The sequence below is a fragment of the Petromyzon marinus genome, chromosome 55 (genome assembly GCF_048934315.1).
Source record: "Petromyzon marinus isolate PM22_M1 ecotype Great Lakes invasive population chromosome 55, UKy_Petmar_22M1.pri1.0, whole genome shotgun sequence".
NCBI classification, from domain to species: domain Eukaryota; kingdom Metazoa; phylum Chordata; class Hyperoartia; order Petromyzontiformes; family Petromyzontidae; genus Petromyzon; species Petromyzon marinus.
The window spans coordinates 11,594,075-11,614,162 of NC_133721.1; the positions used below are offsets into that span (position 1 = coordinate 11,594,075).

General features: G+C 48.6%; 1 protein-coding gene across 1 annotated transcript in view; it reads right to left on the bottom strand.

Moving 5' to 3' along the window:
* LOC116954425 (uncharacterized) overlaps positions 1-19,742 on the bottom strand; it is a 49,533-nt gene extending 29,791 nt beyond the window's left edge. Inside the window, exon 1 of the mRNA XM_032974932.2 lies at positions 18,338-19,742. Coding sequence (XP_032830823.2) covers positions 18,338-19,742 — 1,405 coding nt within the window. The remainder of the gene's footprint in view (positions 1-18,337) is intronic.
* Positions 19,743-20,088: the final 346 nt, after the last annotated feature.

Consider the following 20,088-nt stretch of genomic DNA (forward strand, 5'->3'; position numbering starts at 1 on the left):
TCATAGAGATACACACTCATAGAGACACACACTCATAGAGACACACACTCATAGAGACACACACTCATAGAGACAGACACTCATAGAGACAGACACTCATAGAGACACACACTCATAGAGACACACACTCATAGAGACACACACCCATAGAGACACACACTCATAGAGACACACACTCATAGAGACACACACTCATAGAGACACACTCATAGAGACACACACTCATAGAGACACACACTCATAGAGACACACACTCATAGCGACACACACTCATAGAGACACACACTCATAGAGACACACACTCATAGAGACACACACTCATAGAGACACACACTCATAGAGACACACACGCATAGAGACACACACTCATAGAGACACACACTCATAGAGACACAGACTCATAGAGACACACACTCATAGAGACACTCATAGAGACACACACTTATAGACACACACTCATAGAGACACACTCATAGAGACACACACTCATAGAGACACACACTCATAGAGACACACACTCATAGAGACACACACTCATAGAGACACACACTCATAGAGACACACACTCATAGAGACACACACTCATAGAGACACACACTCATAGAGACACACACTCATAGAGACACACACTCATAGAGACACACACTCATAGAGACACACACTCATAGAGACACACACTCATAGAGACAAACACTCATAGAGACACACACTCATAGAGACACACACTCATAGAGACACACACTCATAGAGACACACACTCATAGAGACACACACTCATAGAGACACACACTCATAGAGACACACACTCATAGAGACACACACTCATAGACACACACACATAGACACACACACACATAGAGACACACACTCATAGAGACACACACTCATAGAGACACACACTCATAGAGACACACACTCATAGAGACACACTCATAGAGACACACACTCATAGAGACACACACTCATAGAGACACACACTCATAGAGACACACACTCATAGAGACACACACTCATAGAGACACACACTCATAGAGATACACACTCATAGAGACACACACTCATAGAGACACACACTCATAGAGACACACACTCATAGAGACACACACTCATAGAGACACACACTCATAGAGACACACACTCATAGAGACACACACTCATAGAGACACACACTCATAGAGACACACACTCATAGAGACACACACTCATAGAGACACACACTCATAGAGACACACACTCATAGAGACACACACTCATAGAGACACACACTCATAGAGACACACACTCATAGAGACACACACTCATAGAGACACACACTCATAGAGACACACACTCATAGAGACACACACTCATAGAGACACACACTCATAGAGACACACACTCATAGAGACACACACTCATAGAGACACACACTCATAGAGACACACACTCATAGAGACACACACTCATAGAGACACACACTCATAGAGACACACACTCATAGAGACACACACTCATAGAGACACACACTCATAGAGACACACACTCATAGAGACACCCACTCATAGAGACACACACTCATAGAGACACACACTCATAGAGACACACACTCATAGAGACACACACTCATAGAGACACACACTCATAGAGACACACTCATAGAGACACACGCTCATAGAGACACACACTCATAGAGACACACACTCATAGAGACACACACTCATAGAGACACAGACTCATAGAGACACACACTCATAGAGACACACACTCATAGAGACACACACTCATAGAGACACACACTCATAGAGACACACACTCATAGAGACACACACTCATAGAGACACACACTCATAGAGACACACACTCATAGAGACACACACTCATAGAGACACACACTCATAGAGACACACACTCATAGAGACACACACTCATAGAGACACACACTCATAGAGACACACACTCATAGAGACACACACTCATAGAGACACACACTCATAGAGACACACACTCATAGAGACACACACTCATAGAGATACACACTCATAGAGACACACACTCATAGAGACACACACTCATAGAGACACACACTCATAGAGACACACACTCATAGAGACACACACTCATAGAGACACACACTCATAGAGACACCCACTCATAGAGACACACACTCATAGAGATACACACTCATAGAGACACCCACTCATAGAGACACACACTCATAGAGACACACGCTCATAGAGACACACACTCATAGAGACACACACTCATAGAGACACACACTCATAGAGACACACACTCATAGAGACACACACTCATAGAGACACACACTCATAGAGACACACACTCATAGAGACACACTCATAGAGACACACACTCATAGACACACACACATAGACACACACACATAGAGACACACACTCATAGAGACACACACTCATAGAGACACACACTCATAGAGACACACACTCATAGAGACACACACTCATAGAGACACACACTCATAGAGACACACACTCATAGAGACACACACTCATAGAGACACACACTCATAGAGACACACACTCATAGAGACACACACTCATAGAGACACACACTCATAGAGACACACACTCATAGAGACACACACTCATAGAGACACACACTCATAGAGACACACACTCATAGAGACACACACTCATAGAGACACACACTCATAGAGACACACACTCATAGAGACACACACTCATAGAGACACACACTCATAGAGACACCCACTCATAGAGACACACACTCATAGAGACACACACTCATAGAGACACACACTCATAGAGACACACACTCATAGAGACACACACTCATAGAGACACACACTCATAGAGATACACACTCATAGAGACACACACTCATAGAGACACACACTCATAGAGACACACACTCATAGAGACACACACTCATAGAGACACACACTCATAGAGACACACACTCATAGAGACACACACTCATAGAGACACACACTCATAGAGACACACACTCATAGAGACACACACTCATAGAGACACACACTCATAGAGACACACACTCATAGAGACACACGCTCATAGAGACACACACTCATAGAGACACACACTCATAGAGACACACACTCATAGAGACACACACTCATAGAGACACACACTCATAGAGACACACACTCATAGAGATACACACTCATAGAGACACACACTCATAGAGACACACACTCATAGAGACACACACTCATAGAGACACACACTCATAGAGACACACACTCATAGAGACACAGACTCATAGAGACACAGACTCATAGAGACACACACTCATAGAGACACACACTCATAGAGACACACACTCATAGAGACACACACTCATAGAGACACACACTCATAGACACACACACATAGACACACACACATAGAGACACACACTCATAGAGACACACGCTCATAGAGACAAACACTCATAGAGACAAACACATAAAGACTCTTGACCGTATAGTAAGCCTACTGTGGTTTGCGTTCCTTCAATGGAGGTGAAACAGCAGCACCACATGAACGTGCTCTCTCTCTCTCTCTGCTGAAGCCCTCTCGTCGTAGCCACCACCACCACCACCAGCACCACCAGCACCTCGACATTCAGCATCAAGCTCCTGAACCACATTGTCACGGATCACAAGAGAAACATCTTACGGGCAATGCCAGTCTATGGGCAATGTTAGTTTATGTACTGTATAAGCAAACCCATCCAGCTCTTGAATTTCTTGCTGCTACAATGCTCACTCAACCACTCACCCACCGACTCACTCACACTGTTACTCACCCACTCACACTGTCACTTACTCACTCAACCACTCACCCACTCACACTGTCACAAATCTCACATCCAGGTCTAGCAGAAGTGCTGATTATTCTGACTGCTTGGGTTCAACTCCGACTCCCTGTGACCTCCTCCTGAAGATGCTTGACGCATCGTCACGCGAAAGGTCATCCCTCTAATTCGCATTTGAATCTGTCTGTGAGGATTATAACTCACCCGATGAGTGAGTGCTTGAGCGAGTGAATGGGTGAGTGAGAGTGTCAGTGTGTGTATGTATGTATGAGTGGGTGCTTTCGTGAGTGGTTGAGAAAGTGAGTGTGTTATTGGGTGAGTGTGCGATTGAGTGAGTGGTTTTAGTGAGTGGTTGAGAGAGTGAGTAGTTACGTGAGTGAGTGTTTGAGTAAGTTGAGTGAGTGGTTGAGAGAGTGAGTGATTGAGTGAGTGGTTAAGAAAGTGAGTGTGCGATTGGGAGAGTGAGTGAGTGGTTGAGTGAGTGGTTGAGCGAGTGAGTGGTTACGTGAGTGAGTGGTTGAGTAAGTGGTCGAGTGAGTGGTTGAGAGAGTGAGTGATTGAGTGGTTAACAAAGTGAGTGTAAGATTGGGAGAGTGAGTGAGTGGTTGAGTAAGTGGTTGAGTGAGTGGTTGAGCAAGTGAGTGGTTGAGTGAGTGGTTAAGAGAGTGTGTGATTGGGAGAGAGAGTGAGTGGTTGAGTGAGCGAATGGTTGAGAACATGGTTGAGTGAGTGGTTGAGAGAGTGAGTGATTGAGTGAGTGGTTAACAAAGTGAGTGTGTGATTAGGAGAGTGAGTGGTTGAGTAAGTGGTTGAGTGAGTTGTTGAGCGAGTGGTTGAGTGAGTGGTTAAGAGAGTGAGTGAGATGCTGAAACGTGCATCATAACAATGGGCGCGTCGTCACAACGCTCCTTCACCACGTGACAATTACATTACTTTGCCTCGATTGGGTGGTCGAGGGTAATACGACATACAAAGGGAAATGTCCCTTCGTATAGCCTTTAAAAGCCTGTTGCAGCAAGTGATGTTTGCGAGCACCTATGAAGGCAGGAACGGCAGACGAGGGCCTGGCTGGCCAACAACACGCCTGGCCGCCTTTCTCTCCCCAACGCTGGTGTTTACACACCTACAACCAGGTGCTCATTTGAGGCGGAGTCGACCTAGGGGAGGCCCAGAACAGTGTTCAAACAATCGGCACCGATATTAGCTTGTGAGCGATAATCGATCTCGCGTCAACCGGCGCGCTAACCAATGCGCCACCGCTCCCCACAGACACGTGTACGTACGTACACACACACACACGTGCATTATCACCAGTCACTATCGCAGTGCATTCCGTGTTGTTATTACGAGCGAATAACGACGCCGTTTATACCGGAGACTACCTGCACGCTGATTCCGCGTAAAGTACGGACCGAATTCACAAACAAGCGCGTAAGTTAATGGTTGCAAAGATAAAGATCCCACGTGTAGCCTGCACATCCCCTGCTGATTTTGTACGTTTGCCCACTGACAAATAAATGATCAGTCTATATTTTTAATGGTAGGTTTATTTGAACAGTGAGAGACAGAATAACAACAAAAAAATCCAGAAAAACGCATGTCAAAAAAGTTATAAATTGATTTGCATTTTAATGAGGGAAATAAGTATTTGACCCCTCTCAATCAGAAAGATTTCTGGCTCCCAGGTGTCTGTTATACAGATAATGAGCTGAGATTATGAGCACACTCTTAAAGGGAGTGCTCATAATCTCAGCTTGTTACCTGTATAATAGACACCTGTCCACAGAAGCAATCAATCAATCAGATTCCAAACTCTCCACCATGGCCAAGACCAAAGAGCTCTCCAAGGATGTCAGGGACAAGATTGTAGATCTACACAAGGCTGGAATGGGCTACAAAACCATTGCCAAGCAGCTTGGTGAGAAGGTGACAACAGTTGGTGCGATTATTCGCAAATGGAAGAAACACAAAAGAACTGTCAATCTCCCTCGGCCTGGGGTTCCATGCAATATCTCACCTCGTGGAGTTGCAATGATCATGAGAACGGTGAGAAATCAGCCCAGAACTACATGGGAGGATCTTGTCAATGATCTCAAGGCAGCTGGGACCATAGTCACCAAGAAAACAATTGGTAACACACTATGCCGTGAAGGACTGAAATCCTGCAGCGCCCGCAAGGTCCCCCTGCTCAAGAAAGCACATATAAATGCCCGTCTGAAGTTTGCCAATGAACATCTGAATGATTCAAAGGACAACTGGGTGAAAGTGTTGTGGTCAGATGAGACCAAAATGGAGCTCTTTGGCATCAACTCAACTCGCCGTGTTTGGAGGAGGAGGAATGCTGCCTATGACCCCAAGAACACCATCCCCACCGTCGAACATGGAGGTGGAAACATGATGCATTGTGGGTGTTTTTCTGCTAAGGGGACAGGACAACTTCACCGCATAAAAGGGACGATGGACGGGGCCATTTACCGTCAAATCTTGGGTGAGAACCTCCTTCCCTCAGCCAGGGCATTGAAAATGGGTCGTGGATGGGTATTCCAACGTGACAATGACCCAAACACACGGCCAAGGCAATAAAGGAGTGGCTCAAGAAGAAGCACGTTAAGGTCCTGGAGTGGCCTAGCCAGTCTCCAGACCTTAATCTCATAGAAAATCTGTCGAGGGAGCTGAAGGTTCGAGTTGCCAAACGTCAGCCTCGAAACCTTAATGACTTGGAGAAGATCTGCAAAGAGGAGTGGGACAAAATCCCTCCTGAGATGTGTGCAAACCTGGTGGCCAACTACAAGAAACGTGTGACCTCTGTGATTACCAACAAGGGTTTTGCCACCAAGTACTAAGTCATGTTTTGTAGAGGGGTCAAATACTTATTTCCCTCATTAAAATGCAAATCAATTTATAACATTTTTGACATGCGTTTTTCTGGATTTTTTGTTGTTGTTATTCTGTCTCTCAATGTTCAAATAAACCTACCATTAAAATTATAGACTGATCATTTCTTTGTCAGTGGGCAAACGTACAAAATCAGCAGGGGATCAAATACTTTTTTTCCCTCACTGTACCCTCGGACGCAAGTGCTGTTAGCGAGTGGCACCCCAACGCTGGTGTTTGCACACCGCACCAGGTACTCATTTGAGGATGAGCCGACCCACTGTGAAGACCCTGGACCGGTTTAAATAATCGAACTCGGGTCGCTGGGTTCGTAGCGCAGAGCGCTAACCGCTGCACAACCGCTCTCCTCTGCGTTTTCTGTATATATATACACACGGGCAATTCCTTATATTAAATATACTTTGAATAATGTGCACAAATTCAACGCGCGGTGGATGAGCGCAATTTGAATGCACGTTTACACGATTGTAACGCACACACGCAGAGAGACGTCAACACAATAATTCTAACAGAAGCGCACAGACTTCAACACTTCACGCAGTAATTGTAATACGCGCACACACAGACAACGGCAACACTTGCGCAATAATTCTAACGCGCGCAATGTTAACGCAAATAATTCACACGTTAGACGCAACTTTAACGCTGACAAAATAACTCTTAACACAGCTGGCAACAACGATGATTCTCACACACTCAGACGTACCAATGCACGCCGCCTTAACACGTGCGCACAATAGTAATGTTTAAACACATGGGCACATTGTAACGAAACAAAAGTACACAGTGTTCATATAAAACTACAGACGCAAATATAAAATCGTAATATTTAACGCACACCCTGAGCACGCGCGCGATCCATTTTTAATACAATAGGTAACGTATACAAAGATCCCCCGTACAGCCTTAACAGGCTGTTGGGCCAAGTGCTGTTCGCGATTAACAGCACCTATGAAGGCCCGCACCGCACACGAGGGGGTGGGTAGCCAGCACCACGCCCGGCCGCCTTTGTCTCCCCAGTGGCGATTTTAAATACACCGAAGGAGACCCGCGACCGGTTCGTATAAAAACGTTACTGGTGTAGTTTGTTGGTGGCCGTGAGCGGGAATCGAACTCATACGCACGAAATATTAACAAAGACAAAGATGCCCCGTATAGCCTTAACATACTGCCGGGGCAAGTGCTGTTAGCGAGCACCTATGAAAGTCGGCAAGAGGGGGTGGGTGGCCAGCACAACGCCCGGCCGCCTTTGTCTCCCCCCCCCACACACACACACACAAGTTTTACACAGGCGTTAAACAATTTTAACGCGTATACACGCACAGTTGGAATTGGCATTGCCCCCATTTTATTAGACTACACACATGCAATTGTAACACTCGAACACGCACATGCAGCTGCAATGCGTTTGCGTACGCGGTTAACACGCACACACACACACCCGTGTAATGATAAAACATACAGACGATTGTAATACATACACACACGATTTGAATGCACATACGTTGAGACACACACACGTACTCTCAACACACGATAACTTTCAACACGCACACTTTTCACACACACACGCCGACGCATTTAACACACACACACTTTTTACACGCACAAACACAATTGTAACACACATAGTTTTAACACACACACACTTTTAACAAACACACACTTTTAACACACACACACGTTTGGGCACACACAATTATAACAAACACAATTGTAACGCACACAGTTTTAACACAGACATACTTTTAACAAACACACTTTAACACACACACACTTTTAACACACATACTTTTAACACACAACTTTGTAACCAACACAGTTTTAACACACACACTTTTAACAAACACACACACACACCGATGTAACACACACACTCTTTAACACTCACTTTTAACACACACTTTTAACACACACACACCAATGTAACACACACATACACTTTAACACTCACTTTTAACACACACACACACACCGATGTAACACACAGTTTTAACACACACACACTTTCACGCTCACTTTCAACACACACTCATACTATGAACACAAACACACGCACAATGTTAACACCCCGAGGACACGTGCGCTCAAACACAGTCCTCGGTAACAACGAGTTTTTGTGGCGCGGTGTGTACATTCCGTTACAAGACTTGGCACACTAAGAACTTGGCACATTCATTGTCACAACCCCCCCCCCCCCTCTATTTACACCCCTGCCCCCCCCAACTTCCAACCCCCCCAAAACAAACGATAAACTTCGGCACAGCGTGGGTAAGACGTTGATCACGATGAGAATATTGATCGATAATAGACGTTGATCTCGAACATTGATCACAACTAGAAATCGACGAAGATTTATTTTTTTATCACAAAGCAAAAAAAAAACAATTCTAAATATATGAATTGATCACAACTAGATAGTGCTCACAAAGTAGAAATTGATCACATAGTATAAATTCATCACAATTATAGTTAATCACAACGAACAATTTCGTACAGCTCCAGTCTTACAATCGAGAAATGGGTGTCCACCGGAGGTTGTATACGGCGCGACAATAGGAGTTTACTTGGCCAGGTCGGGTGGTGGAGGGACTGACAACAACAACGATAATTGGTCGTGGCATTTATTTTAAAATTACACTGTGGGAGGAGCACGTGGGTTAGTGGGCACACGCGCGGGCTAGAAACATGCCCCGGTGGCTTGGAGATGTTAACTACCTCGCCTGGTGTGCAGGAGGTCGTGGGTTTGATCCCGACCCTGACGATGCCTGCTATATATTTGGAGTGTGTGTGTCTCTCTCATTATCATCATCATCAGCACGGTTGCTCGGAGATGTTAACTACCTCGCCTGGTATGCAGGAGGTCGTGGGTTTGATCCCGACCCTGACGATGCCTGCTATATATTTGGAGTGTGTGTGTCTTTCTCCGTGGTCGCATGCATTCTGTTTATCTGCATCCGCCAGTTATGCCCTCCACATGTAGAATGCACGTGCGTTCAGAGTGTTTGTTGGGCCGCTGTAAATTGACACACGATAAGCCACTTCCTTGAGGTATCATTTGTGACCAGGTCGCTTTTAAAAAAAAGAGCGACATAGCTCAGCGGGGCCTTACCTGCTAAAATAAAAATAATCGTTTAGTCTATACGAGTTTAGAATATTTTACACAGCAGTGGCTAGACCGTGGTGGCGATGCTGATTCCACTGAGAGAGGAGCACGCGGACGAGAGGACACATACGCAAGGGGCAGAGACGTCACCACCATCTCCACATCGATCTCCATCTAGCAGTGGACAGACCACGGCTCATGATGATGACATCGGCTGAGGCTCACTTCCCTCTGTATTCAGTCAGTCGGCATCGGACAGACTAAAGTTGTGTACCACGCGAGTCAATGGCACTGCCCTGAATGTATAATAGTAGGCGACGTTTCAGGCAACTAACCTTATTCACAGCACCGGACTCAATAAAGTTGTGTACCACACGAGTCAATGGCACTGGCCTGAATGTACATCAATAGGCGACGTTTCAGGCAAGTAACCTCATTCATAGCAGGTACGAATGCGAGTTCTTGCCAATACTGAACTGTATTCGAGAGCAACATAGACAAATATCCCCCGTATAGACTTAACAGACTGTTGGGGCAAGTGCTGTTAGGGAGCAGCACCTATGAAGGCTGATACGGCACACGATGGGGTGGGTGTCCAACACCACGCCCGGCCGCCTTTGTCTCCCAACTGCCGATGGTTACACACCGCACCAGGTAGGAGTGGCCCAGGACCAGTTCAGATAATCGTCACGCACACACGACTCACCACTAACGCTCACAATGCACCGTCGGGAAGAACACACATATGATAGGAGACGTTTCGGGTAATGGCGCTTCTTCATAGCAGAGAGGTAGCCAACGTTGCTGGCAACAGGTCATTCTTGATCAGCAAAAGGGTAAGCACAAGGTCTGTTGAGCGAAACGTTGGTCTTACACACACACACGCACGCTGATGAAAAATAAGATTAGGTTTTTACCCTTTCCGTCAATAAAACAGGGGCTGTGTTGAGATGTTCACACACCAAATAGAAACATTTTTCAACGAATCAGGTTTACTGCATTAACCACTCGCACTTGTGGCAAAACATGCAAACAAATATGATCCGATAATAATGTACGCATTGTCTTTGAAACTGATTGGCCCCCCACCAGAGAGAGCTTTCTTTATGGCCTTGTCTTTGTACCAGTTTTGGGCCAGAGAACTCCAAAACACGAACAGTATAAAGGCAATTCCAGTTTTTCACGAGTGTGGTTGATACAGCCTTGATCCCTTGCAAAGCTATCAATTCGGTCTTTGAACAAACTTAACACCTACTGTTTTATTGCCGCCAAAAAGCGTAAAAAACTATTATTATTATTATTATTTTTCATCATTGGATATTGGCAAAAAGGTCCCAAAGATACACACACACAAGCATGTGCGGATTGTGTTGAGTGTTTCTGTTGTTGTTTGTACTTGTGAATGAGTGGTTGGGTGAGTAATTTTGTGAATGAGTGTGTGGATGGGCGAGTGAGTCGGTGGTTAGATGAGTGGATGGGTGAGTAGGTGGTTAGGTGAGTCAGTGTGTGAGTGGATGGGTGAGTGTGTGAGTGAGTGGATGGATGGGTGAGTGAGTGGATGGATCGGTGAGTCAGTGTGTGAGTGGATGGGTGAGTGTGTGAGTGAGTGAATGGATGGGTGAGTGAGTGGGTGGTTAGGTGAGTTAATGGGTGTGTGAGTTGTTTTGATCTGTGGTGTGGTGGTGGTTGAACACACTGTGGTGTCTGGTATACCAGCTGATTAGCTTAGTGATGTGGTTTGCTGCGTCATAATTGGCTGAGTGGTTCGGTTTGCTGCGGACTGATTGGCTTAGTGATAAGGTTGCTGCAAGCTGATTGGAAGAGTGTTGTGGTTTGCTGCGGGCTGATTGGCTTAGTGATGTGGTATCTGATTGGCTTAGTTATGTGGTTTGCTGCGTGGTGATTGGCCGAGTGATGTGGTTTGCTGTGGACTGATTGGCTTAGTGATGTGGTATGCTGCGTGGTGATTGGCTGAGTTATGTGGTTTGCTGCGAACTGATTGGCTTAGTGATGTGGTTTGCTGGGGGCTGATTGGCTTAGTGATGTGATTTGCTGGGGGCTGATTGGGTTTGTCATGTGGTTTGCTAGGGGCTGATTGGCTGAATGATGTGGTTTGTTGTGGGCTGATTGGCTTTTGGATGTGGTTTGCTGCGAACTGATTGGCTGAGCGATGTGGTTTGCTGGGGACTGATTGGATGAGTGATGTAGTTTTCTGCGGGCTGATTGGCTTAGTGATGTGGTTTGCTGCGTCCTGATTGGCTGAGTGATGTGTTTTGCTGCGTGGTGATTGGCTTAATGATGTGGTTTGCGGCGTGGTGATTGGCTGAGTGATGTGGTTTGCTGCGTGCTGATTGGCTGAATTATGTGGTTGTTGTGGGTTGTGCCTGTGCATAAACATCAACAACCAATAGCAACCACAACAATATCAACCACAACAACAACAATTTCATCAACACTAACAACAACCACAACAACATCAACAACGACAACAACCGCAACTTCAACAACCACAACAACAACCACAACTTCAACAAGCACCACAACAACCACAATTTCATCGACAACAATAACTGCATCAGCAAACACAATCACATCAATAAAAACCACAACATCAACCACCGTAACCAAAATTACAACAACCACATCAGCAGCCACAACAACATCAATGACCACAGTTGCATCAACAACCACATCAACAACAACCTCAGCTACATGAATAACCACAACAACAACCACAACGATATCAATAACGACAGTTGCATCAACATCCACATAAACAACAACCTCATCTACATCAATAACCACAACAACAACATCCACAACAACATCAATAACGACAGTTGGCATCAACAACCACATCAACAACAACCTCAGCTACATCAACAACCACAACATCCACAACAACATCAATAACGACAGTTGCATCAACAACCACATAAACAACAACCTCATCTACATCAACAACCACAACAACCACAACAACCACAACAATATCAATACCCACAGTTGCATCAACAACCACATCAACAACAACCTCAGCTACATCAACAACCACAACAACAACCACAACAACATCAATAACGACAGTTGGCATCAACAACCACATCAACAACAACCTCAGCTACATCAACAACCACAACAACAACAACCACAACAACCACAACAACATCAATACCCACAGTTGGCATCAACAACCACATCAACAACAACCTCAGCTACATCAACAACCACAACAACAACCACAACAACATCAATAACGACAGTTGGCATCAACAACCACATCAACAACAACCTCAGCTACATCAACAACCACAACAACAACCACAACAACATCAATAACGACAGTTGGCATCAACAACCACATCAACAACAACCTCAGCTACATCAACAACCACAACAACAACAACAACCACAACAACCACAACAACATCAATACCCACAGTTGGCATCAACAACCACATCAACAACAACCTCAGCTACATCAACAACCACAACAACCACAACAACCACAACAACCACCACAACATCAATAACGACAGTTGGCATCAATAACCACATCAACAACAACCTCAGCTACATCAACAACCACAACAACCACAACAACCACAACAACCACCACAACAACAACCACCGCATCAAACACTGCTTGGCCCGCCAGCACGACCGCGTGTTCCTCGGAGTGGACTCGACCTGCTGGCTCTGTTACTCCGGGGATCTGGAACAGTTCCCTGGAACAGTTCCCTAGAACAATTCCCTGGAACAGTTCCCTGGAACAGTTCCCTGGAACAGTTCCCTGGAACAGTTCCCTGGAACAGTTCCCTAGAACAGTTCCCTGGAACAGTTCCCTGGAACAGTTCCACGGAACAATTCCCTGGAACAGTTCCTTGGAACAGTTCCCTGGAACAGTTCCACGGAACAATTCCCTGGAACAGTTCCCTGGAACAGTTCCCTGGAACAGTTCCCTGGAACAGTTCCATGGAACAGTTCCCTGGAACAATTCCCTGAAACAGTTCCCCCGACTCTCGACAAGGGCACTCCATTTACACGGCGATCAACAAATCAACACTCGCTCACACACACACACAAAGATGCCCCCGTGTAGCCTTTAACAGACTGTAGGGGCAAGTGCTGTTAGCGAGCGGCACCTCTGAATACCGGCACGGTGGCACACGAGGGGATGGGTGGCCAGCATCCACGTCCGGCCGCCTTTGTCTCCCCAGTGGCGATGTTTACTACACACCGTACCAGGTACTCGTTTGAGGCTGGGTCGACCTAGGGGAGGTCCAGCACCGGTTCAGATAGCCGTCACTGGGTGTTGGTGGTCGGGAGCGGGGATCGAACTCGGGACACACCGGGTTCGTAGCGCAGCGTAGCTCTGACCGCTACATTACCGCTCCCCACACTCGCATCCAAACAAAAAAAATGACAAAGGTCATTTTGTAGCCGTAACAGACTGTTGGGGCAAGTGCATACATTACATATGTATATGTGTACGTACGTAAACTATATATACACACACATATATATAATAAATAACACGTAAATATAATTAAAAAAAAAACACGAGATACGTTAAGTACGCGAATTATCCTCCTTCGCATACGATGACCACGTAAAACAATATATATTTATATAAGTATTATTTTCACACATCCCCGTCAGCTCCAATGCTTTCTCGGGGGGGGGGGGGATCATTTTGTACCGGCAGAATCGCATTGCTCCAAATGCAGGCATCGCTTCGATGTCTCATCATCGGCAGTGTCAGGCCTCGCGTGAATCAATGAATTGCTGATGAACTGGAAGATGTTTCTAGACATGGAGCCTCTCTGTGAGACATGGGTTCCCAGTTCTACACCACGCAACTCTGTAACGCACAACACAGACTCATCAGCATTGTTGTGCGGCTGATGAGATGCACGCCCAGGAGGAGCCGCGTGTCGCTGATGTGATGTATAAGATAATATGTATATATAAAAACATATATGTATCCACTTCAGTTTGTATCAGTTTTGCGCGGAGGTATATATATGGGGGAGGAAGCGAATTTGTTGTATTTTAGTATGTATTTGTTTGTGTCAATAATGTAACGCGTTATGATATGAAACATCATAGACACACCTGCTGACACTATTGAGGCATGAGCAGCAGTAGCAGCGGGGTCCGTGTAAAACTTCTCATTCACGACTGCATAGTTCATCATCAGCACTTGCCCCAACAGTCTGTTACAGGCTGTACGGGGAGGTCGTCTCTGTATGCTGCACTCATGTGTTGGCGGACTGGGTCACTCCACTGCTGGATGAATGCCCCCTCCCTCCCTCCCTCTCCCTCCCGTGTCTCCGTCTCCCTGGTGGTGGACGTCCTCCCGGGACGCCGCGTCCCCTCCCTCGGCTGCCGCTCCGTGCTGAGTCTCGACCATCGGCCACCGCCGTCCCCCCTCTGGCCGTGACGCCTCCTGCCCAAGCCCCACCACTCACTCCGCTTCACGGTCTGCACGATGCCTCCTCTACCCCGCGTGTGTGTCCTCTCGTCCGCGTGCTCCCCTCTCTCTCTGTTTAATCATCATCACCACGGTCTATCTACTGCTGGATGGAGATCGATGTGGGGGTGATGATGATGATGTCTCTACCCCGCGTGTGTGTCCTCTCGTCCGCATGCTCCTCTCTCTCTCTCTGTCTCCCGGTGTAACTTATATCGTGCGTCTCTCTCCACGCATGTGTCATCACCACCATGGCCTATCCACTGCTGGATGAAAATCAATACCATTTGCTTACCCCGCGTCTGTGTGTCCTGTAAGCCGCGTGCTCCTCTCTCTCTCTCTGGGTGTAATCACCCCAAGCGTTGTCTGTTTGTATGTATGTTGAACTTCTTTCGCACCGTACGCAGCCATACTCCCCGCAGTTTGTTTAACACGCAGGCTTTTGCGACCAACATTATCCATAACTAAGGTGAGATCGCGTAACAATTGTAACTGTGTCGTTAACCCGCCACCACCCGACGCGGCCAATTCGTGAGGTTTGTCGCGTAAACAAAACGTGCAAATTAGTTACTAGGTTAGCACTAAACCGGTTGTGTGCTGGAGAGTCAAACCCAACAACTTAATCAACCGATGAAGTTTGGTTGTTGTTGCTGCTGTTGTTGTCGTTGTGGTTGTTGTTGTGTGTGTTGTTGTTGCTGTTGTGGTTGTTGTTGTGGTTGTTGTTGCTGTTGTTGTCATTGTGGTTGTTGTGTTGGTTGTGGTTGTTGTAACCGTCAGCGAAACGCCACGGTACTTACGGTAAACATCGTAGTGGGTTTACTCTCTAACACGCAACAGGCATGCTGCTACTGCTGCTGCTGCTGCAGTAACGAATTGGCACGTTTCGTTTACGTGACAACTCCTTACTAATTGGCTGCGGCGGCGGCGGTGGTGGTGGTGGCGGTGGTGTTGGGTTATCGACACGTTTAATATCACGCGATCTCACACAGACAAACAAAACAAACGAAAAAACGTATTACGAATCTCCGCATTGTGCTCCGGATCTGTACATACATACAGATTCATAGTCAAAGTCGCGCGCGTCTGGCGCGGTGAGCCACGTGCTTCAGATCGAAGCAGTCGCCTTAGAGGGCGTCGTGCGCCACTCAAACTACTGCCTTGACGCACGCTGCTGGATCAGTGATGGCGATGGCGATGATGTTGTCGATGTTGCGTGCGATGCCGCAAGTGATGGCGGTGATGAAGTCATAACCGGTCAGCCCCTTATCAGTGCCCTCCCTTATCACAGACCAAATTCAGACACGCATTGGTCACCCACCCGTGCCCCCCTTATGAATCTCAACGTTCATCCTACAAAGTCCCATCACAAGGGAGACACACAGACAAATAGACGTAGAAAAAAAATGTGTTTTGCCCGTATTGAAACGTCTCTACGCCGTATGGACCTGCAAACTCGATTTCCCTGTACAGGAATACGGGGTAAGCCTTGTGGGTTGACAGGTGTGTGATGTCAGTGATGAGAATGGCGATGTTGCATAGCGATTGTGTCCACGATGGTGATAATAATGGTGTGGGCGATTATGTCAATGATGATGATGATGAAGAGGCGAGTGATGGCGTCAGTGAATGTTGATGTCAGTGATGGTGATGATGTTAGTGATGATGTTGATGAAAATGTCGAGAGTGATGATGATATTGTGATGATGATGATGTTAATGCAGTATATTATAATATACTGTACGGAGAATTATTATCCGTCTTCAAGGAGTTGGGTATAAAGAAAATCATCATCACCACCACCATCAACCATGTTGCATTCACTGCTCTACCATCGCTCACCCCAAGACAATACCTCAACACATTCCTCAACCAATGGTGTGTACACTAGGCGACGTTTCGGTCAAGGGCCTGACGCCGCTGCAGAGAAAAGATTGTACACCCCCGAAAACAACGGAACTTGGCCTCGTCATTCCCTAGCAACTCATTCCCCGGGACCCCTCGCCTCTCAACGTCATCAACAACAACATCATCATCATCAACAACATCATCATCAACATCATCCGTGGTCTATCCACTACTGCACCACCATCGACCATACCCCGAACAACTCAACCCATTCGTTTAAAGCACTCGCAGGACAGATTATACATACGTGCGACGTTTCGGGTACTGACCCTCCTTCATAGAAGAGTCGCGCGAACCCCCTGATGTCATGACGTCCCACCTCGCCTCTCATCAGCGTCATCATCGACCATGGTTCATCCACTGCTGCACCATCGATCGCTCCTCTCCGATTCACCGAACCAATACAGACCAATTCCGTGACCACCACCACCCACAACAAACCTCACGACCACCCCAACCCCCCACTCGCACCCCGCTCCACGCTCCTTCACCTGTGCGAGTCCGCTGGTGGATGTTGAGGTTCTCGGAGCGAGCGAAGACCGCCCACTCACTCACTCACCCACTCACTCACTCACTCACCCACTCACTCACCTACTCACCTGCCCGCTCACCAACTCACCCACCCACTCGTTCGCACACTCACCCACTCACTCGTTCACCGCACACTCATCCACTCGTTTACTCACCCACTAGTTCACCCAATCACACACGCACCCACTCACTCACCCACCCAACCACTCACTCACCCACCCACCCACCCATTCACTCTCCCACCCACCCACCCACTCACCCACTCACTCACTCACCCGACCACTCACCTACCCACTCACCCACTAACCCACTCACGCACCCACTCACCGACCCACTCATTCACCCACCCACTCACCGTCTCTCCCACTCAATAACTCACCCACCCAGCCACACACTCACCCACTCACCCACCAAGCCACCCACTCACCCACCAAGCCACCCACTCACCCAGCCACCCACTCACCCACCCAACCAGCCACCCACTCACCCACCCAGCTACCCACCCACCCAGTTACCCACCCACCCACTCACTCACCCACCCAACCACTCACTCACTCGTCCACCCACTCGTTCACTCACCCACCCACCGACCCACTCGTTCACTCAGCCACCCACCCGTCTCTCACCTGTGTGCGTCCTCTTGTGTATCTTGAGGTTCTCGGAGCGAGCGAACACCTTGCCGCATGCGGCGAAGGGGCACGGGAAGGGCTTCTCGCCCGTGTGCACCCTGATGTGGTTCACCAGCTTGTACTTGGCCTTGAAGGGCTTCCCCTCGCGGGGACACTCGTCCCAGCGGCACACGTGGTGGGCCTGCTCGGGCCCCCCCACGTGCTCCACGCTCACGTGCGCCACCAGCTCGTGCATGGTGCCGAACGTCTTGGCGCACGGCGTGCCGACGACGACTCCGACGAGGCCGAGACCGAGACCCGGTGGTCCGTAGCGGTCGGCCTCGAGCCACCGGCACACCAGCTCCTGCTTGATGGGCTGGTGGCGCAGATAGCGCAGGAACGCGCCGGATCCCAGGCTCACCGCGCCACCGCCGCCACCGCCACCACCGCCGCCACCGACACCGACACCGTACGGATCGGACCGCATCACCTGGCAGAAGGCGTCTGGCAGCGCGTGGAGGCCCGGGTAGAGGGAGTGCTGCTGAGCACCGTGGGTCGGGTCCGTGAAGCTACCGCCAGCATGGTAGAGGGATGGTGACGTGGGCGATGCGGTTGACTGTGGTATGAACATGCCGGCAGTGTGGTGGTGGTGGTGAGGGAGGTGATGGTGAGGATGGTGGTGGTGGTGGTGAGGATGATGATGGTGAGGGTGGTGGTGCAGGTGGTGGTGGTGGTGATCCGGCAGTCCGCTCGGCATCGTCGCTCGCGGAATCAGCAACTCCGTGTTGAGTTCAGTCGCGTAGCCAGGTTGAACGAAGTTGAACGCAACAACGTCGCCACCACCTCCTCCTCCACCACCTCCTCTGCGCGTTCCGTCTCCTCCCGTTCCCGGCCCACCACCTCCAGAACAACGTCCGCCGCCGCTGGCGCAGGAGACGACGGGAGCAGGCGTGGCGCGTTCCACGTGGAAGAGATGATGATGTTGTTGTTGTTGCAGCAGGTGGTGGTGAGGCTGCTGCTGCTGCTGCTGCTGTTGTTGTTGTCGGTGGTGACGGTACTGGTGGTGGTGGTGGTGGAGCGCCGAGCCTGCCTCTAGTTTCAAAATCTGCGCTTCGTAGCGACCCAACCCTGGGGTGTATCCGCGCTCGCCAGCCGCGCGGAGGCTCCCCGCGGCGAGCGATGGGGGCGAGGCGCGCCCCGGGAGATCGGACAGCATGGGCTGCTGCTGTGGCTGCTGTGGCTGCTGATGATGATGATGATGCTGATGATGCTCGTGGTGGTGGTGGTGGAGGGGGTAGGGGTGGGGGTGGGGGTGGGAGCGCTCGGGGGCGGGGGGGAGGGACGGGGGGAGACAGGGAGAAGCCGTCCCCGTGAAATCGAAGAGTCGGAGTTGTGGGCGCGAGAGAGTCTCGGGCACTAGCATGCTTGCCCCTGTCGGCGTGGGAGCGGCGTCGGCGGTGATGTCGGGAGGAGAGATCGTTAGGCGAGAAGGGCGAGGTGGAGGGGGGGGGGGCAGGGGGAAGAGAATGGGGCAGAGAGTGAGATGAGGTGGTGACGTCAAGAGAAGCGAGGCTGACTGACTTACACCACGCAGTAGAGAGCACTGCTCACTCAGCAAGACGGAGGCTGACACACTCACTCAGTCGCTGACTGACACACTCACACAGTCGCTGACTGACACACTCACTCACTCAGTCGCTGACTGACACACTCACTCAGTCTCTGACTGACACACTCACTCACTCACACAGTCACTGACTGACACACTC